Source organism: Ursus maritimus, unplaced genomic scaffold, assembly GCF_017311325.1.
Source record: "Ursus maritimus isolate PB19 unplaced genomic scaffold, ASM1731132v1 scaffold_14, whole genome shotgun sequence".
Taxonomy (NCBI): Eukaryota; Metazoa; Chordata; class Mammalia; order Carnivora; family Ursidae; genus Ursus; species Ursus maritimus.
Genome location: NW_024423786.1, coordinates 33,800,256 through 33,823,459, shown reverse-complemented (window position 1 = coordinate 33,823,459; position 23,204 = coordinate 33,800,256). Strand labels below are relative to the sequence as shown.

At 37.1% G+C, this 23,204-nt stretch overlaps 1 protein-coding gene across 1 annotated transcript in view; it reads right to left on the bottom strand.

Moving 5' to 3' along the window:
* The window catches only part of ERC2 (ELKS/RAB6-interacting/CAST family member 2), a 674,422-nt gene that overhangs the window by 409,540 nt on the left and 241,678 nt on the right, over positions 1–23,204 (bottom strand). The window contains exon 4 of the mRNA XM_040628134.1: positions 10,480–10,635. Coding sequence (XP_040484068.1) covers positions 10,480–10,635 — 156 coding nt within the window. The remainder of the gene's footprint in view (positions 1–10,479; positions 10,636–23,204) is intronic.

Here is a 23,204-nt window from a genome sequence, read left to right as displayed (position 1 = left end):
TTAGAAGTATGCTTCTTATTATACAAATACATGGATGTTTCCTAGTTATCTTCATGTTTCATCTTGCTTGTTTGCTTTGTGAACAGAGAATAAGGTCTGTTTGATACTAATCATTTGAAATTGGTGTGTCTTGCTTTATGACAGAGTATGTGATCAGTTACCATAAATGTACTTTGTATACTGTGTGCTAGAAAAGAATATGTATCCTAAAATTACTGAGTGTAACAGTCTATATTTATTGGCTTGAAAATGGTTTCCTTGCCATAAAGTCTACAACAGCTTTCTCACAGTTAATATTTGGCTGGTGTGTCTTTTTTCACTTTCAATGTATCATTTACTTTATGTTGTAGATGTCTCTTGTAAATAGCATATACCCAGATTCTTTCATCCCGTCTGATAAAATTACATGGAGCATTTATTATCATTACAGATATATGTGATTCTATTTCAACCATCTTACCTTGTGCTTTCTAAATGTACTGCCCTTTCCATTTCTTCTCTTTTCCTCCTTGCCTTTTGAATGATTTTTTTCCTATCCTATTTTTTGCCTCTACTCATTTAAAAGTTATACTTTTATTTATATTTATGTTTATTTCACTTATTTCTAATCTTTAGGTTACTACCCTAGAAAGTATAGCATGCTTACATGTTTAATTTACCTAAGTCTAAAGTCAATATATGTTTACATTCTTTCTGAATAACAGAAGGATCTTGAGACACTTTAAGTTCAACCATCATCCCCTTGACATACACATTATTGTCATTTATTCCAGTTCTTCCCTGTTTTGTTTTTAACTCATCATTACTTTTTTACAGTCCACGTTTTAAATTTACTCCCCCATTTGTCACTAGCTTTGTTTGCTATTCATTCCTGCATCTCACACACTGTCAGAAATCCCCTTTTGCCTAAAATGCATCATTTAAATTTTTTAGTAGGATTTTGTTGGTGGCAAACTCAATTTTTGTCTAAAAATATCTCAACTTCATTTTTTTAAAATATTGTTGTTCAGTATTAAAAGTAATTTTCTAGGATAAGAGATATTTTTCTCAGCCATCTTCTGGCTAACAGAAGCTATTAAGAAGTCAAGCTATCACTCCAAATTCATTCCTTCATAGGTAAGGGGACTTTTTTCCATTAGCTGCCTTTTTAAATAGCTTTATTGAAATATAATTTATATGCCATACAATTCAGCTGCTTAAAGAGTACAGTTGATGGTTTTTAGTATATTCACAGAATTGTGCAACCATCATCATAATCAAACTTTAGAGCATTTTCATCATCTCAAAATGAAACATTGTAACAATTAGAAGTCATTCTTCATATTCCCCATCCTCTACCCCCAACCATAGGTAATTAATAATCTACTTTCTGTCTATTCTGGGAATTTTATATAAATGGAATCTTAAAATACACATACTTTGTGACTGGCTTCTCTCACATAGCACAATGTTTCAAGGTTCATCCATGTTGTAATACGTGTCAGTACTGCATTCCTTTTTATTGTTGAGTAATACTACACTGAATAAATATGCTACATTTTGTCTATCCATTCACCAGCTAAGGGACACTCAGGTCATTTCCATGTTCTGGCTATTATGAATAATGCTCCTAAGAACACTGCTATGCAAGTCTCTGTGGATATAACGTTTTTATTTCTCTTGGAGATAGATAGATAGATAGATAGATAGATAGATAGAGAGAGAGAGAGAGAGAGATGGAATTGCTAGACCATATGATATGTTTTCCAAAATGACTGTACCATTTTACATTCCCACTAACAATATATGAGGGTTCTAATTTCTTCATACTCTCAGCAACACTTGTTATTATGTCTTTTTTTTTTTAAAGATTTTATTTATCTGACACAGAGAGAGACAGCGAGAGAGGGTACATAAGCAGGGAAAGTGTGAAAGGGAGAAGCAGGCTTCCCGCTGAGCAGGGAGCCTGACATGGGACATGGAGCTCAATCCCAGGGTTCTGGGATCACGACCTGAGCGGAAGGCAGACGTTTAACGACTGAGCCACCCAGATGCCCCTTTTACTATGTCTTTTTAATTATAGCCATTCCAGCGTGTGTGAAGAATATCTCATTGTAGTTTTGATTTCTTAATGATATTAAGCATCTTTCCATATACTCATTAGCCATTCCTACATCTTCTTCAGACAGATGTTCTACTTTTTAAAACTTTTTCTTTGCCTCTGAGATTTGATGGCTTTACTCCCATGTAAACAGACAAATTTCTTTCTATTTATCCTCTTTGGGGTATTCTGAGCTTCCTGAGTTTATGGACTGGTACCTCCAGAAGTTTTGGAAAATTCTCAGCTTCCTGCTCTTCAAATATGGCTTCAGTGCAGGGACTCTGTCCCCACTCCCCATCTCTCCTTCCCTCCAGAACTCTGATTAGACATATGCCAGATCTTTTTATTCTGTCTTCTATGTATCTTAATTTATCTTTCGTGTATTTCATCTTTTTATCTTTTATTTACTTTATTCTACTCTGTTTTCTAGTTCATTACATGTCTTTTCTGCTATGATCACCCTGGAGTTAAACCTATTTACTAAACTTAAATTTCCATTTTTATATTTTCTTTTTTTAATGTTTTTTATTATATTATGTTAGTCACCATACAGCATATTTTCCCATTTCTAGACACTTTTTTGGTTCTCTTTAAATATGCTTAGCATTTTTATAGTTTCTTGACCTTTATTCATAGTTTCAATCCCGTTTTATTTATTTAAACATATTAAAATAAACATACTTATTTCAAAGTGTTTGTCTTGAAATTCCCACTTCTGAAGTCCTTGCCTTCCACTTCTGCTGTTTGTTCTTTCTACCAGCTATCAATTACGGTAGCTTGATTTCTTTCAAGTTTTGTGATTTAAAAAAAAAAAAATTTCTGTGTGCTCATGTTTCTTGGAACTTTGGAGAAAAACTTTGAGGTTTAAGTTGAACATGTGGCCCTTCGGAGCATTTGTCTCTACCAATACCTGGGGCATTATCAACCAAGGACCCCTTTAACTTCCATTCTCTACGTGAAGTTTTTGGATCACCTTACACTGCACATCTGTGCAAGAGCCAACTGCAGTTAGGGATTCTCAAAGCTAGGGTTCTTTTTACCTTTCACTTGGCTCAAAGTTTTAAAATAGATAGTTTTCCCTGGATTCCCCTAGTCTAGGTGGGAGGAAAGTACAATGGGGAGGTATTTAGTTTACCCTTGTACTAAGAGTGTGGCTCTCTGGGATCCCAGCTTAATTGTGGTAGTGGTAGTGGAATTCCTACTTGACTCTTCATCTTGAACAGACTCAGGCTTCCATCTCTTTNNTGTCCCCATGACCGTAGAAATTAATGCCCAAGTTCACCTGTCTAGAAAATGCCAACAGGAACATAGAACCAGCGCTCTATTAGCACTCCAGCCCCTTGCTTTGGCTTAGTTTTGTCCCTTGAGATTTTTTCTAACTTGACAGTTCATAAGTACATTTGAAAATATGTGGGTTTTTTTTTTTAAGATTTTATTTATTTATTTGACAGAGAGAGAGAGCCAGCGAAAGAGGGAACACAAGCAGGGGGAGTGAGAGGAAGAAACAGGCTCCCAGCAGAGCAGGGAGCCAGATGCGGGGCTTGATCCCAGGACCCTAGATCAGGCCCTGAGCTGAAGGCAGATGCTTAACGACTGAGCCACCCAGGCGCCCCAAAATATATGTTTTGAAAATAAATTTTATCCAGGATTTTTTGTTCTTTTCAACAACTAAATCCAGCTTAAACAAGAACCAAGCTACTGACAATAGCTGCTGGGAATGAACAGAGTCGGATGCTTACAAAGAAATAGGACCCCCTTTTTCAGAACTGTTCGTGTTGTGCAATTCACTAGAAAGACTGAGGTGGAATCCCATTTGCAGGATGAAGTCAGACTACAGCAGGGGAGAAATAGGTTTCACCTTGCTTGCCAAATTTAAAGATTTGGTAGTGACTGGCAGCCTTGAGAAGGATTCTGAGTATGCTTAAAGATGCACTGAAAAAGAGTTGTGATGGACTATCAATATGCTATGGGTATGTGTGAACAGATGGTGGCAATGATCAGGTATATGAAATCCATGAAACACATTTCTTCTTTATAATTTAATGAATCATGAATCTATGATCATTTTTACCTATAATAAAAGTTCTCTCTCTCATACAACAAGAACAGAGTATAAATAAAAAGAGGGAAAATCTGGATTAGGATTGACTAAAATTATAAAAGAAACAAAATCTGTTGTGATCATCAAGATCAGCATTCTTCACATGGGGTATGTATGGTTCTAAATCACAGGCAGTTGTTGCTGCCAGCACAGAATAGAATTGATTCCACATATGAAACTGATTCATCTTAAAATAAAGCTAAAAAAAACTTTGAACTTTACATGCCTAAGCAAAGATGATGTTTACAGTATAAAAAAAAAGATTTGAGCTAACTTCTACAAGTATCAGAGTAGAAATCTAGTGTGGGAATGGGGTATTGAGAGAGGAATTTGAATGAAATTAACTTGATCAACAGAATGGTATTTAATAGGAAGGAAAACATGACAAGTTCTACATACACCTACTTTATTCAATAAAAATAGATTGATAATGATAAAACTATTTCAGTCTATAAATATTAAATAGACAGTTGCTTTAAATAGCTTTCAGACTATCATTACCATGAGGTAAATTTTAAATAAATATTTTATGCAGACAATAACAGAAAAGGGCTTTTCTAAGGGGAATATAGTTACAGGGTAGAAAATCATATTCTTCCATAAAAATATGCCTTTTGCTCCTTTTATAGCCATAAACTCAATAAAAATGGAAAGTGATGCAATCGAACATACATGAGAACTGAGGCTGGGGAAGGTCTGTCTCGGTGATGGCAAGAAGAAAAGCCAATCAGAATTACATCACACGCTTTATATAAAGTCCATGTGGACATCAGGAACACTTCATCTCGTCTGAAAGTTCTTCCACCACTTACGTCTGTGACACAACCAACACCCTGAAAACACTCCCTTGCCAAGGAAAACAGCTTCTTTTTCACTGCAGATATGGCCCTCATGTCTAGAAAGTGATATGCTTATTATCATGCAGTTTGGGTTATGAGGTTTGTAATCCTTCAGAGGTTAATAAGAAAATGTGTTACAAATTCAGAATAAAAGAGGAGATCTAAGACAGCAGAGTGGTGTCTTTGGCAAACTCCTAAAACAGAGGGAGTGACTAATCCAGAAGTACTGAGATCAGTAGATGAAAAACGTGTTACACTAGGAACAAAGCCTCATATAGAACAGGGGATGCCATCNNNNCTTTCCCTAGAGAAAAATAATTATTTACATGGTACAATCCATTCTTAAAGGCTTAACAGTGCTCCTGAAGGTAATTCTTAGCCTCGTAGATTCTGTCCACACAGTCTGAGTCCTCTAAGTTTTCAGGGCTGAGTCTCAGTTCTCAGGGAAAACGTGCATGTGCCAAAGGGCTTCAAGATGCAGGGATTTCCATCCTGGCCAACTGTGTCTGCTATCTGTGCCTTCGCACAAGTTGAGACTCTAAACTGTACTTTTACATTTTTGCAATTTACTTTCCACCTCTAAAAACATGTTATGTCATGGTTTTTCTATGACATCATATTTATAAAAACAATTTGGGTCTTTCTTCACTTCTACTTAATTTAATCACAAAGCTTTCAAGAGGCTCTACCAGTCGTAGTCATCTGCTCAGCATCAAAATGGAAGTGCATGCCATTTCACATGGCTATTTCCTTTCCCTCCAACTTACATGCTTTCCACATTTTAGTAATTAACGCAAGCAGCACTCCCTTTACATTCCACAACATTGTTTCTATGTCAAATTTTCATTGAAACATTTAAAATTACCTATTTCAACATACTTCTATATCTAAAAATGAGTTTGTATACAAGAATTATTATTAGCTACCTTTATTACCTACTTTTTTTTTTCCTTAAAGATTTTATTTATTTATTTGACAGAGAGACAGCCAGCAAGAGAGGGAACACAAGCAGGGGGAGTGGGAGAGGAAGAAGCAGGCTCCCAGCAGAGGAGCCTGATGTGGGGCTCGATCCCAGAACGCCGGGATCATGCCCTGAGCCGAAGGCAGACACTTAACGACTGCGTTACCCAAGCACCCCTGCCTTTATTACCTACTTGGAGCAACAACTATATATTGAGATTGAGATTGATTTGAGGTCATGCCCTGTTAATGAACAGCAATCAAATGCTGAGTCGATTTTATCAACAATGGGTTATAAAAACAATTTTCAACTAAAAATTCCCCCAAAAAAGTCAAATGAGAATGTAAATATGTGTTTATCCAATTTTAGGAGCTTTTTTTTCATGATGAAGTTGAATTTTTTTATCTTATTTTTTTATTTAAAAGTACTAAAATTCCAAAGAATCATGATAGAACTCATTTTAGATCTTATTAAGAAATAATCAGATCAAAGAGCACCTCCAAGGCTGCTGCCTTTGCAAACAGTTATTATTCTAAAGGTGCTTCTCTAAAACACCAGGTAAAAAAAAAGTTCTCTGGCCACTTTTAAAAGCTTTCTACATATTCATTACAAACAGCAAGAAGTAGTAACAACATTTAGGTGTAATTTCAGATTTGGTTCCCAGAATTCCACTCCCCTCCTTATGGAGCATCTCAGAAGAATTTCTGAAATGTTCTACCAGGACGCTGAGTCTTTATAAACTGTTAAGACAACAGTTTCTAAAGTCAACTATGCCTGCATTTTTTGCTAGTTGGGATCCAAAGTCACTTTCTGATTTCCATTTCTATCACTGCCTCACTAAACCCCTTAGTTTCACAATTACATTTCCATTTCACCCAGGTAAGCTTTAGAGCCTCTAGGTGTTCACAATTAAAATTTAACATTTCTTTCCTTTTTTGGAAAACCTGCCATTTCACATAGGCTGGGTTCTTCCCACTTCCTCCTCTGTGTGGAGTTGGGGTGGGATGGTATTTTTACTTATCCTTTTAGGTTTGCTCAGTCACTGATTTGAATTTGCATTCTTCACCAGACTTGTCATTGCTATTTTGCCAATCTGGTTATTTAGACAAAGAACACTAACTAAACATAAACCACTTGCATTACTCCAGCCAGAAGTGAACTCTCCTCTCATTAAATCTTCAGGGTAGTTTTTCTAGGACATTTCTTACTTTCCCAACTATGTGGTCAGTATTGGCTTTGAAGTGAGAAAACATTTTGAATATGCACTACTTTTAGAGCCCCTCAGTAGCTAGGCTCCGTGTCATGTGCTAAAACCAAGGTTTAGAAAGTCTTTGGGAACCACAGAGCTCAAAAATCCACCACTGAAAGCTTTATCCATACAACTCTGTGTAAATGAAAGAGTTCAAGAGACTGTAATGATGACAATTGTTCTGTCCATGTGTTTAACCAACTAGTGCAAAAATTAACCCTTCAGGTATCTGTGATAATGCTGACAAGCAACATATTCATATAAATCTTGTAGAAAAGTTACCCAGGGGCGCTTGGGTGGCTCAGTCAGTTAAGTGTCTGCCTTTGGCTCAGGTCATGATCCCAGGGTCCTGGGATGAAGCCCCACATCAGGCTCCCTGCTCACCAGGGAGCTCCCCGTGCTTGTTCTCTCTCTCTCTGTCAAATAAATAAATAAAATCTTTAAAAAAAAAAAATAGGCCACAATAGACCATGAACTATGCTAATAATCCAATTTTAGAGGATATCAATCCATGCCTCTAAAATTTAATGAATTCCATGACAAGTGATTCACCCGACTGGAATCAGTTCACACAGGCTCCAGCATTCCACAAAGCACAAAACACAAGCACTCAGCACTAGATGCTTAGCAATAGCTACGTCTTAATAGACCTGTTCGACCATACCCATGCTCCCCTCTCAAAGTAGAAACAAGAAAAATAAGCAGTTGAAGTAATGATATGAAGTATAAACAAAAATGTTAAGAGTTAATCCAATAAGAACATTCTTTCAATGGAGAAAATATAAAAAACTAACTCATACTAATACTTTTTAGCTATCTTTTATCAAGCTATAAGGGATTTCTGCATGACATTATAAAATCTTATTTTTATTTGTATTCTTAGAAATCCATTTTCCCCATTAGTCAAGTCAAATATGACATTTATTATTATTATTAGGTTATACTTCTTCAATAATAATGGGGATAATTATTAGCTACTTTTTTGAACCAAGCATTTTAATTACATTATTTCATTTAAGCCTTCTCCCTCTAAGGTTTGTGGTGCTGCCCCATTTTATAGAAGAGCAAAATGGTTGAGTGACATAAGTTACTCCTCAAGACCACGCAACTAGCAAAGGCAGGCTAGAGATCTGCCAGAGTCCACTTGATGTGTCNNNCTACACTCTTTCCACCTTACTCCATTTCTCTCCTCAAACATCCTTCTGACCTGACCACTTTGGGAATCCTAAAAAGTAACCAGACATTAAAAGTTAAAACCAACTCAAGGACCAATGGTCTCTCAGATACCTGTGGACTAATAAAGGCCTGCTTGCTGAAGACCATATACATGTTTTATTTACCTAAACAAATTTCACGGCATTTTTAGTTGTAAAAGTGGCTTAAACTATCTCCTACTGTTGAATGACAGGATGGGGAGGAAAAGTTTAAGCCAAAAAAATAATTTTGCCCAAAAGTTATGAGTTCACACTTATCTTCATAGCTTCAATCCCAGAGTGAATGGTCATTCTTTGGTCAACAGGCCACCCTACCACTGGGCTTGCTATATCCCAGCTCAACTCTCTGAAAGGGAAGGACTGAAAAAAAGAAACTAGGAGAGAGGGCTGCACAGGGAAGCCCATTCTGCATTTTGTGAAACTCCTTGAAAGAAAGGGGTTACATTTAAATCCACTGGACATTGTCCTCAGATCTCCCTCCACTCCTTCATCAAAACTTTTGTCATAATCTCAACGTCAACTTACAAATGTAAAGTTGGCAGAAGTAAGTAAAATTTTTGTTTTGTCTCTAGAGAAATGCACATACATGCACACGCAGACATGGTGAAATGCTACATATTATTTCCTCTCTGTAATTTGCAAATTCTCTGCAATGAGTATGCATGTATTTCACAATGATAAAAATCATACCATCATTAAAATTTTTTTTTCTCTCCACTTCCACTGGTTCTTCACAGAAGTCTGCACTACTCTTAACTCTGCTGCATTTTATAAGGCAATAAACAAAAGTAAAACTTAGAACAAGAACAGGGGTGTTTAAGAGTACATGGTAGAAAAAAGAAAAAAAAATTTTAATTGGTGTGGTTATTATTTCATAAGCAAAACAGTTTAAATCCAGGAATAAATAAAAGCATCTCAAAGTCTCAAAAGACCTACTTGGGGCTATTCATAAATTTAATATTTATGCATGTGTAAAAATAATAGATATTTATGCATTCAGTTCATTTGTAGCCCAAAATTTAATTCTGAAAAGTAATAAACCAAATTCTTCAAAACTGGCAATACCAATATAAATTAATGGAACAGGTTAATATAATTGTATTTTATAAATATTCCATAGCAACAGATACCAATAATAATAATAACACTATCAGGGTGCCTGGGTGGCTCAGTCAGTTAAGCCTTTGGCTCAGGTCATGATCTCAGGGTCCTAGGATGGAGCCCCTTGTCGGGCTCCCTGCTCAGCAGGGTGTCTGCTTCTCCCTCTCCCTCTGATTCTCCCCACATTCATGCTCTCTCTATTCTCTCTCAAATAAACAAATAAAGTATTTTAAAATAATACTAATACAAAAATAATGATAACACTATCAATAACAATGCCTGACATTTATTGAATGCTTCCTAGAGATCAGTCAGGGGCCAAGTGTTTTAAATGCATAATCTCTTGGAATTGTCAAAGCAACCCAATGATGAAGGTGCTTTCCTTTTTCCTATGCCTATTTCGTGGATGAAAAAACTGAGGCTTAAAGAAGCTGAATAATTTAAACAAATAGTAATACTGGAATGCAAAGTCAGTTCTACCTTAAACACTATGCTAAAACTAAAATGTCTTCATACCATTGAAATCAGTTAAATTGGCTTCTAAGATCAACACCTTTGGAGACAGTCATCTTCTTAAGGATGGGCCAAAATTTGGCAATGATAAAAACTTCACAAAATAGCAAGCTTATGAAAACTCAGGAAATTTGGAAGAGAGGAGACTATTAAAAATAAATGTTAACTCCCAAGACACCAAACTTACGGATTAGAAAATCTTGAGCACCTTAGTAAGTAGAAATTCAACCAAAGATGTTCCCTGATCTCTTTTTGGAATCTATGCTTCTGAACGAAAAATCTTCTATGTTCTTCTTTATTGTCCATATATTTCACGATATCACATAAAACAGGTTATGTGGGTATTTGGGGAAAGTATATATGTAAACTATAACTTTCCAGTCACATTAAGATTATAAAAGTTTATAACTTTGGACCATACCTTGGTTTTCATGAACTTGGAGTGACTTTTGTAAACCTCTATTTGTTTGATCTCTTCCTCGCGGTCCTCAGTGTTCAGCACACCATTGGCTTTTAACATCTGGATCTCATCCTCTAGATCCCTTATGTTTCGCTCCAATGAAGCGATTTTTGTGTCCTGTTGTTAAAAAAAAAAAAAATTGTTTTTTCAGTATCATCAAAACAGAATTCCAGAAAATAATTTGGGTAGTAATACATTAACTATGGTATAGACATAACCCTGAATTCAGAACAATTTATGTTTTTCACTCATGAGGATCATTTGCGAGATTATTTTTTAAGCTCCCAATAAAGATCATGTGACCATACAATATGGAGAGTTGCCTAGATATGTTTGCTAATATCTGGCAATCAAATTACCAAAGCAACAGTGACAAAAGTGATCTAAAGTGTTAAAAAAAACACCATTTAAGTGGACAAATTTGTAATTTCAGATAAAGTGTACCAGCGTACAATTTCCAGTCTACTTGTAAACACAAAGATAGTTTGTTCATGTGTATACTCTGTGCCTGGTTTTATAAGGCATGCTTGGAATTTGACTCTGAGAGACAAGGAAATTAAAATCTACTAATGAGGAAAAGGACTCTCATCTAGAATACAGACATCAATGAAATTAAATAACTGAATCTTGACTTAGTATGACTGATACACTAAATACTGAAAATTCACAGCAACTGGAAATAATATATCACAATGTCATGATTTATTTGGCAAGCAGCTCCCTGCGTGACAAAAAACATTTCTACCTTGCAGGGCATTTCTAATCTACTGACTTTCAGAGTTGAAAAAACTAGAAATACTACACTCAAATGTGGGATTGAGGGGGAAATAAAATAGAGAATTTTTTAAGGAAATGACAGACTCTACACACAAGATAGAGCATAGTAAGAAATGATGCATTAAAAAGAAGAGAAGAGAGAGACTTTTATAGGGGAAAAAAAGGATGTGTTAAACTTCAACCAGTCTTTGGAATAAGACACAATGAAAGTTTGACTGTAAGTTTCCTCCCTGACACCACGTACCTGTCCATTTATTGTATAGATCCGAAGAGCTGATATTACATTTGTAATTGAATGTTAATGAAAAACAAACCACTAACTCATTTTTCTTTTTTTACCAACTCATTATCAGAAATCTGGAAGACTAAAGAGTTCCAAAAGTAAAGATAATTAATGGCCTATTCTATTTATAACTAACTCATAGGAAAAACTTCTCAACAAATACATCTGTCCTGCTTTTGTGGCTATTTTCCATTTTAATTTCCTATATTATGTGGTCGATGGCATGTCTCATGGGGCAATATAATAATCATTACAATTATCATTTAACATTGTCATCATCATTAAATGGAGGAAAATGAGGAGAAACAACTTCTTATTGAGTGACACTACATGTGAACATCCAAGCGCTGAAGACATTTTTATTAACTCTCTGAAAAACCTCAAGAAGATGCAATAAAAAGATTTTGAAATCCACAACATTATTATGGAATGTCATATGCTCTAGCATTTCATTTCCCTTTAAAAATAATATTTATTTTACTTTTTCCAGTTATAAAAGTAATGCACCTTAAATTCCTAGAAAATTGAGAAAATCCTCTCTAATCCTACCATCAAGAGATAACCATTATTCATCTTTTTCTATTCTAGATGCAATTTCTAGAAATCCTGTAAACTGCCAGTTTGAGTGAAAGGAGTATCACGGACTAAATGTCTGCATGCCTCCAAAATTCCTATGTTGAAGCTCTAACCTCTAATTTGATGGAGATGTGATGGTATTTGGAGATGAGGCCTTTAGGAGATGATCAGGGTTACATGGGGTCATGAAGGTGAAGAACAGACACTCATAAGGAGAGACACTAGAGAGCTTCTTTATTATCTCTTGCTCTCTGCCATATGAGGACACAGCAAGAAGGTGGCCATCTGCGAGCCAGGAAAAGAGCTCTCACCAGAACCCAACCCTGATCTCACCCTGATCTGGGACTTCCAGACTCCAGAACTGTGAGAAAATGCATTTTTGTTTTTTAAGCCACCCAGAAGTGGTATTTTGTTATACCAGCCCAAGCTGATGAATGTAGGGAGGCATCTGTAGTGACTCCTTTGCATTCTGAACTATGAGAACTCTGTAGATAAAAAGAGCAGCAATAATAAAATGGATGCAGAAAAAGAACTTCTAAACATTCATAAGAGCCTTCTTAAATAAATGGCAGTCATTTTAAATCAACATTTTTTTCTGATTATAAAATTAACACATGCTCACTATAGGGGTGGCTCAGTCGGTTAAGCATCTGCCTTCGGCTCAGGTCATGAGCCCAGGACTCTGGGATCAAGCCCCACATCGGGCTCCCTGCTCTGGGGTGAGCCAGCTTCTCCCTCTCCCTCTGCCTGCCACTCCCCCTGCTTGTGTGCTCTCTCTCTCTGTCAAATAAATAAATAAAATCTAAAAAAAAAAAAAAAAAAAAGAAGAGAAAAAAGGACATACTCACTATAGAAACTTGAAAAGCTATGTAGATAATTATGACTGCACACAATCCCATCACCCAGATATACCCGCTATTAACACTTGTATTTATCCCCATGAAAGCCTTAAGATTATATTATTACTTTAAAACATACAAAAAGATATTTATCAATTAAAACTCTAATCAATATGACAGAGATTTCCTCTTTTTGAGATACAATCTTTCAGCATTTATAAAGATCTAAGAACAACGTTTACAAGAGTTTAACTGTAGTTAAGTGTAAAAGGAAAGGCCTACACCTCTGCTATTCTAATACAAAATCTTCTAGGATTTCAGACCCAAGTCTCAAGTGAGCATATTCAGATGTATGTATGTATGCACACGTATACATGTATAAAGACGTGTGTGTGTGCAATATGGTTTGTGGTCCTCGTGTCCTATATCTTAATTTTTGATACACTTAGAATTTCAGGTCTCAATCACATGGTGGGGTGGGGGGGATTACCCTCAGTTTTCCCCTCAGTCAAATCCTGAGGCTTTAGTTAGCAATGACCACAATCACCGGCTTCTAACTGGGTTAGAAAGAGCTTTTTACCACACTTTAAAAAATTACACACTGCTAAAGAAAGATCAGAACAGGGTTAAGACAGAAAGTTGTGTAACATAAAAAAATTATCTTGACTGATATGCGTCTGAGTTAAAATTTCACCAAATAGTGAAACACATTTTAAAAATAGTATTTTTAACTTTACTGATTTCCTTAAATTAACCAACTTTTCTTTATCCTCACAAGCTTTTTTTCCCTTTAGCCACAGGTATCCCAAAATACTAAAAAAAAAGAAAGGTGTTGTGGAAATCACTTAAATAATGATCTATTTTTTTCCTGTCCTTGTTTATGTTTCTGTTCTTTAAGAAGTCCAGTTTAAGGACAAGAGAACTCATACCTGAAATCCTGAGCATAGAGCAAAGGAAATAGGATAATATCATTAAGATCTACAGAGAATAGATACAAAATACATAGATATATCAGATGGTGTATTGACTGTGTCCAAGAAGATACTCAAAATGCTGAGGCAGAAAATGATGTAAGGAAATCCAAGTGTGAAATATAAAGGTAAATAAAATGATTGCCATAGTCACAGCTGCTCTACTGCCTCAGTTTGAGGAATTCAGGGAGAAGAAATTTCATCTACTGCCTCAGTTTGAGGAATTCAGGGAGAAGAAATTTCATCTTTTTCTTTTTTTTCAAATCTCTAAAACTAAGATGAATTACTATAAACTTCTATATTTAAGAACTATGGAAGGCTGGGGCGCCTGGGTAGCGCAGTCATTAAGCGTCTGCCTTCGGCTCAGGGTGTGATCCCGGCGTTCCAAGATCGAGTCCCACATCAGGCTCCTCCGCTGGGAGCCCTCTTCTTCCTCTCCCACTCCCCCTGCTTGTGTTCCCTCTCTCGCTGGCTGTCTCTCTGTCACATAAATAAATAAAAAAATCTTTAAAAAAAAAAAAAAAGAACTATGGAAGGCAACCACCGCACAGTTCCTAATATGGCTCAACGTGGTATATGTTACCCTTCAAAACTGATGCTAACTGCACATCTCAAGAACTCTAAGCACTGATCTAGAGTGAAGACATAATGCTGTAACATCCTGAAAAGTGAAGTTTCAGAAGGTAGAGCAATATTTACTCCCAATTACCAGAGTCTTCTTCATCTGAACATTTTCACATGTTACTTACCACTGATACTTTAAAATAATTTATGTAGTGACTTTCAAGTATTCATTTTGATTATGTTCCACAAATAAGCAAACTCTCAAAGCAGCTCATTGTGGGCCTTCCTTGGAGATGGAGAAAGTGAAATACAACAAAGAACAGCTTTTCCCAAAATCCACAGAACACAAAAGCTCTGTGAAAAGGGCGTTGCAGGGTCAAATAAGTTTGAGAAATGCTTACTGGGGATCCCCTACACACATTAGCATTAATGGCTCTGGGGAAGTCCTACAGCAAAGTATTCTATTTAATTTGATTTTTCCAGTATTATTCCCCTAGAAGTCAATTCTTAAAAAAATAAAATAAATTTACAAAATTAGGATTTTAATGACCACATTAAGATCAGGGTTATAGACTAAAGTGAAAAATCAAAACAGTGATTTGGATTCTTCAAGGGAAAACTTACCATCATTACCCTCCATTTAAAATAATTAGGTGCTTAAATATCCAGATCACCTTGTTGGCTTCTGTAACTCAAAAGTGGTCTACTGACAGCCTGCTCTGAGCTCAGAGCAGTGAAAGAACATATGCTCTCAGAACCTACCACTCCATGTCTCAGGTAACATTTTGCAAGTAGTCTTGAGATAGGACAACCATGAAATTGTTTTTGCTTTTATACCGTATTTTCATTAAGGACCGTAAGAATGTGGGACATAAAGTTTCAGGACGGGGAAAAAACAGCTGAAATGTGTTTGCTCAGTCCTTATTAGTTAGAAAAAAATATCTGAATTGAATATCTTTCAAATCACTTCTTTCCACACCTTCATAAAATAATACTTATAAAAATTTTATACATCAATTGCAGATCATAACTCCTACTTAAAGATTCATACCCAAGACTATTTTACATTTATCATTCAAAAGATGTAAAATAGGTATTTGACGGGCAATTAATAAATAAACCACTGGAACTGAATCCCTAGTAGCCATCAACCCAACAGGCCCACCTGCTGATTCTTAAACCAGCCATAAGTATTAGCACAGGTGCTGGACTACAGCAATGAAAATGAAAATCAGGTGGGAAGACTTAAATTCATTTATCTTTGCTTTGGTATCTTTTTTTCCCCTTTTCTTTACTTATTTCTGAGTTTTTCTAGGATGTGTCTGCTACAATTGATAGTAAACTTAGACGCAGGGAGTTTTCTCATTCATCCAACAAATATATACTGAGAATCTACTGGGTACCAGTCACATCATCAGGTTTGTGAGATACTAGGTAGATCTCAACAAGATTCACAGGCACCGTTCTCTCTCTAACATGGAGTACAATCTAGATCACTATTACTCCAAGTGTGGTCCACACACCAGCAGCACTGACATCACCTGAGAGAGTTTTAGAAATGCAGAATCTCAAGCCCCAACCCAGACCTACTGAATCTGAATCCAAATTTTCACAAGGTTCTCAGGTGACGTGGGTGTTTTAAATGACTACAGGTGTCCTACGTACATGAGGGACAAGACTGACCAGTGCAGAAGAGACCAAGATGACTTTACAAGCCAAGTACATTTAGAAAAATGTTAACCTACTCTCAAGAGCTATCCATCTCAGCCTAAGTGTACACCAACCCTGGGAGTAAACTTTCTGGAGCATCTTTGTCAGTCCAGATGCCTTTATTACCCTTTTTGTATTTGTTGAACATTATGTTCCCTTTAAACAGCAAGAAAAAGATTTCAATTCCTCTCTAGAACTGTGAACACTGAAATGATGAGTAGGTGGAACATCAAAAAAGCAATATCATTTAGTCACAAAAAGTAACAATTATGTTATTGCTGAATGTCACAATGTGATTTTTTTTTTCAAATACAGTAAGAATTACCGGTTTCATTTTAATATCAGGCCAAGAAGAAAATACAAGCAGTTTTTCACAGAGCATGGAACTCACCGTGATCGCATATCGGTCTATGGACATTGATCAACAAACGTAACGCCAATTTGGTTTAAGGAAGAAGACGTGATCTAATGTTCAGGAAACATCCCAACCTAATTATATTATGCTTTATTTAGAATAAAATTCTAGACTATTATTACTGGATGCCACAGAGGCTCCTGAAGGCTTAACTTTTAAAACTCATCTAGTTGTAGTTGTAAACATAACTCAGCTTCCCTTGGTCTTAGGCTATCTGAGGAACGCCCTGACTTTGGAAGGGTTTACTGTGTGGGATTAACCGCAGTTTTGTAAGCCCAAGTCAAGCACTCCAGAAAGAAGTCAACTTGGGCCTAAAGCATGTTAGAAGGAAAAACTAAAAACAAAAAATCAGTAACTTAACTTCTTTGGCCTTATCAAACTGTAAAGAGATAGTGACCTAGATGAGAAGATAATAGGGGACATGCTGTTTTTTGGTGACAGTATTGGTTTTTTGTTCATACAGTACCTAATTCTTCATAGAAAAATCTACAAGGACAGAATCAGGTCAAATTCAAAGCAATTAGGGTGCTTCAATGTTTCTTTTGCCTACTTCTGACTCATTCTTCACGAAGTCCATGCCCCAGGAATGCATCCTTCCTGTCATCCTGTCTCTGTGCACGCAGCTAATGACCATGGGCAGAAGATGTGTTTCTTTCTGGACACTATGCAACCATTCAGGTTTATGTCTCCATATATGAATTTGTTGTTTTTGTTATTGCTGTGTTGTTAACAGACTCAAGTTGGGGAGGAAAAAAAAAAAGAGCCAAAGATAAAACAATCCTCCTGACCCTTCAAGAGTCACAAACCTGGATGTAAAACCTGGTTCAGGCTTTTACGTCTTTGGGCAAGATCCCGAGGCTCTCTGAAATAAGACTATGCTCAAGAGCATGTCATGAAAATTACATGTGACCTATGATGCGTGCAAAGTACCTATCATGGAACCTCCCCCATGAGAGTAAAGGGTTGCCATCATTATTATCACCAGCCAACAACAGTATAGTAAGTCCCCACCCATTCCCCAGTTCTGTGAGGTGCACATGTAGAAGACATAGCTTCCACTTTTAGTCTACCCTGTCTAATTTTGTGAACATGTTCCTAAGGTCACTAATCCTATAACCTAAGGTTGTTATAAGAATTACATGAGTGAGGGGCGCCTGGGTGGCACAGCGGTTAAGCGTCTGCCTTCAGCTCAGGGCGTGATCCTGGCGTTATGGGATCGAGCCCCACATCAGGCTCCTCCGCTATGAGCCTGCTTCTTCCTCTCCCACTCCCCCTGCTTGTGTTCCCTCTCTCTCTGGCTGTCTCTATCTCTGTCAAATAAATAAATAAAATCTTAGAAAAAAAAAAAGAATTACATGAGTGAGAATATGTACACCTTCCAGAATAACAGCCAACATACAATGGATGCTCTACAAAGATTACCTTCTTCCATTTCTAGCTGTAACATTTATCAATTACTTTTTTTATCTGTCTGCTAAGCTTCTTTTCTTTTTGGGAACTACATCTCCCCAGTTCCCTGTGGTTTTAGTGGTGTTTTCATGTGGCAAGTACCATGGATTCTCTGGATGTGGACTGATCTGCAGTGACCTCATTATGCCACTAAGGCCAATTAGAGTTCTTTTAGGGGACTAACATAAATTCAGAGGCCTCTCCTTTTCTGAGCCTATGTTTCTCCTTTTCTGAGATTATGAATGATAAGAAAAATATGGGCCTGTGGCTGGTTACTGCCTTCTTTGATACCATGATTAAGAATCTGCCTGAATGGGGGCGCCTGGGTGGCTCAGTCGTTAAGCGTCTGCCTTTGGCTCAGGGAGTGATCCCAGCATTCTGGGATCGAGCCCCACATCAGGCTTCTCTGCTAGGAGCCTGCTTCTTCCTCTCCTACTCCCCCTGCTTGTGTTCTCTCTCTCTCTGGCTGTCTCTCTCTGTCAAATAAATAAATAAAATCTTTAAAAAAAAAAAAAAGAATCTGCCTGAATGATTGGGCCCTTATAACATCATTTGAACAGCTAGGTACAGCTATATCTGAACCATCTACTCCCCTAGAATACCAAAATACAATAGCAGGGTTTCAGCCACTTGCAACCAGAAAAGTATACCACAAAAGTGATAGTATGAAAGGTAATACCAAAATACAATTAGATACAATATTCTACAAATCTACAAAGGGAGGTCAGAAATGGGTAAGACCATCATTGAAGAATCAACAAATCTCCAGAAAGCACAGGAGCCTAAAATAGGGTCTGAAGATGGATAAGAATAAGTTTATCATAAGGAAGATGAAATTCTTTCCAGCCAGAATAACACATGCAAAGTCAAGAGTACTCAGCATGGTGTCCAGCACATAATATTTAATTAATATAAATTGAAAGAATAAGATAACAAGCATGAATTATGTACAAAGAGGAGTAAGAAGACAGGACTAATTAAAAAGTATAGATCACTTTTTGTTGCAGAGGAGTCGAAAAAGAAGAAGGGGCTGAAATGATAAGCACTCTTCAGAATCAAGCTAGGAGTTTGCATCTGGGTATGACTGGGAGTCATTTATAAGCTGGTAAAAAGAAGGCAACAAGATGCCCTTTGGGAAGCTAATAATAAAAATGGAAGCCAAAATGGGAGTTGAGACAGTAGAGATGAAAGATCATCAGCCTAGTGGTGAAGGAATTCTCAGACATGGTTAAGAAATAGTATAGAGAAAACAGCACAGGAATCAAAAGGAAGAGGTGCAAAACTGATGGAAATCATGAAAAAGTCACAAAAAATAAGAGAGTGAAGTTTCAAGAAAGAGAGTCAGAAAAGGTTTGAGCAGACTTTAAATTCCATAGAATCAGGGTGATTGCTGAGTCACTCAACAACCAGTACAGCATTGAACAAGAACCAACCAGAACAGACACCTCCTAGAGCAATGGAACCAGATCTGGGAAGTCTCTGAAAGGCCAGGGGCTATCTCTTTGGGGGGGGGGGTAGTCTGGGGATCTGAGATAACCACAGAAGTATTTCAATATTTTAACAACCAGTGTAGTTGCACTTGTGCCTCTCAGCTGACTATTGGCCCTTCATAGAAAGTTGCTTCAATTAATACTGATAGCTTTCTACATTCCCGATGCATGGAAGGGAGTACTGGTTAATCCAAAATCATTTCCATGTGCCTGTGAAACACACTAATGAAGAGGCTCCCCAGGGCCAGTCTGTGGACTAGGTGCATCAGATTCATCTCGGGAGTGGATAAAAAGTACCAATGACTTGGTGTCACCCAAGGACATTCCCTTTCAGGATAGAGGTGACACAAAAATTTGTATTTATTTATAAACTTCTCAGAGGGGACCAACGCCACATTAAAAGATTTCTTTTTTAGACCTATGTTTTCTTCCTCATTTATGTTGAAGATATAAATATATTTGCATTATCTGAATATATAGAAAGAATAGTACAGGACAGAAGCAATGTTTCTCCATTCCATCATTAAAAATGCAGTTAATAATAACAACAGCTAATGTGTACTGATTACTAATGCAAACACTGTGCTAGAAAATCTCATTTAATCTTCCCTATAACCCTGTGAATTAAGTACTTATTTTACTCATTTTATAGGTCAGGAGACCTATAGAAGGTAAATAACTTGCCAAAGATCTTCCCTTTGTTGAAATAACTTTCTAGGTTCAAGATGGCTCAACTTCTGCTTGGGGTTCCTTGTCAGCAAACCAATACTTAGATAACTTTCACATCCCTGTAAATGCTCCACTTGACCAGAAATGCAGTGTATCCAGTCAGCCAATCCCCACATGCCAAGCCAACTCCGAGTTCTAATTTCCTTGTTCCTTCTCACCTTAAATGAGTTTTACTATGTGGTCCCAGCCAATCAGATATCTTCTACTTTTTTTTCTTCCTTGTTCTTTATTCTTTATCCTATAAAAGCTTCCTTCCTCCCACCCCATTTTCCAGTTCTCCATATGGAGAACTTCTAGCTTCATGATGTGCTAGATAAAGTTTGTTTGTATCACCTACATTGTCCTCTTCAGGCACTTTTTAACACCTTTAATACACTGGAACGCTTCCCTCCACATATAGCAGAGAGGAAACCATGCAGTGGGACCTTGCTGTCTCCAGGAAAACCTCAGGAGAACTGACTTCAGATAAGGTGTGCCACCTAGAAGCTGGGCTATTTTGATCCTTTCTTCCACACAGTACGATTAGCCTTTAAAGATCACAGAGCAAGGTCAAAAGAAAATAGTGAAGAGGTTGGGGAGAGAGGATAGGGAGGAAGAAATTTCAGAAACTGCTTCCAGATGAGAGCGTAGCCCCTCAGTGTGTGCTGTGTGCAGCCCTGCTCTCCCTAAGGCTGGTTCAAAGTCATCTTTCACATACTCATAAACGCAAAGAGAGCTTGAATTCCCAGAGATCCAGAGAAATACTACTTTGCAAAACAGTGACTGCATTTCAAGGAGTAAGGAAAAGATGGACATCCAATACCTCTATTCTCTTCCAACACTCTTTAGGAAAAGATTGGGTTACGAAGCTCTCTTCACTGGCCTCTAGCAACCTGAACTTGCTCTTCCCATTCCTTTTTAACCGTCCCCACGATGCCTTCAACAGTCCTGGTTTGGGGCTTCATTCTTAGGATCTCCAAAACATACCACAAATCTTTCTATGTTCAACCAGTTTGTCTCATGGAAAAAGCAACAGGCGGCAGAGGAATTCAGGCCACCCCAAGTCACCAGCACGGCCTGATGGATGTGGAAACTGGACCATGCCTTAGGGATGAGGCATGTGACGGCCGGTACACTGTCATTACTGAAACTTGAAAGGGGAAGTTCACATGAGGCCTGTGGTTGACTTCTCAACCCTGCTGGCGGAGGCGCACGCCAATAAGGAAATTGCAATCCCTAAATAAACAATAGGCTGGGAACCTGAGCACCAACAAGGGAGAATGCAGGCGCTGCTGGCCTGGGTAAGGGCTGGCCAAAATGGAGCAAACAAAGCAAAGATTTAAACTTTGCAAGAATGTCATGTCAATTCAGACTCCCCAGGCAGGCCCTTTGAGACTCCAAATTGCCAGTCACCAAGCCTCAAGACTTGGTAGAATTTTTAAAGCAGGACTCTTGGTCCAATCTCTTCATTTGCCAAATAAGAATAGTGAGAGCCAGAAAAGACAAGTGACTTGCCAAAGGCCCAACAGCCGGAAAGCCAGGTCCCTAGGTCATTTATTATGCCACAGCCCTACTGGGAATTGCTATTTTTTTCTCTACTGGTTTCTCCTTTCAAAGATGCTTTTAAAGTCTTTCCATATGCCAGCTGTATATGTATTCTGAGCTAAGACTCTGCCTGAAGTAAACTTGTTGAATTCCTTCTCTATCCTTGTTTAAAGATACCATCTTTTTTATAGGTAAAACTCAATTTCCAGACTGAAAGGGAATGGATAGAGAAGAAAAAAATTCTTTGGGCACTTATTATATACCAGGATTTTCCCATGCCTTACTTCATTTTAATATTCTCCACAACCCTATGCAGGCTGGTATCATGGTCCCATTTCACAGATGGGAAATTCGGAGTCAGAGAAGCAGTAAGCAGCAGAGCCAAACTATCAATTTCCATAATCTAAACTTCTCCTCTTTGGAACCTTCTCTCTTCAGCCAAAGAAAATCAGGATAGAAGAACTGTGCAGCTTTAAGCTTTTTTAAATGAACTTACTGTTGTTTTTCCTAATAATTCCTGATCATTCCTGTGTAATGAATGCACATTACTGAAAACATAAAAATTTGGAGAGGGAAAAAAAAGAGGAAAAAATCCTTTATAATCAACTCATTCAGAATTAGTGTCAACATTTTGGTACATTTTTCTCCAAGCTTTTATTCTACACTGATAAATATACCTTCTTTGTATATTAAGAATATTAAGTCTCCAACTACTATAAACCTTAGAAATATATCTCCTGATTAGTTATAATTCTGTCTATATTTTTAGTTTTTAAGTAATCAAAGTTATTGATCCTTTCCTTTGAAATATCTTTATTTTTGAATAACAGCTTTCCGATATACAGTACATGTGCCATAAAACTTATCCTTTTAAAGTGTGCTATTCAGTGGTTTATGCAACAACACCACTATCTAATTCCACTGTATTTTCACCACCCATTAGCAGTCGTTCTTTCTCATCTTCCCCATCTCCTAACAACCACTAATTTACTTGCTATTTCTAAGGACATATCTATATTGGACATCTCATATAAATGGAATCATTTAGCATAATGTTTTCAAGATTCACCCAGGTTATAGCATGTATCTGTACTTCATTTCTTTTCATGGCTAAATAACATTCCACCATGTGGGTATACCATATTCTGTTTATTCATATAGGATAATGGACATCTGGACTTCTTTTTGGCTATTATTAATAATGGTGTATGAGCATTTGTGTACAGGTTTTTATGTATGTTTTCAGTTTGGTTGGATGTACACCTAGGAGGAGAATCGCTGAGTCATACAGTAACCTTACGTTTAACATTTTGAAGAACTGCCAAATAGTTTTCCAAAATGGGCTGATTGATTTTATAT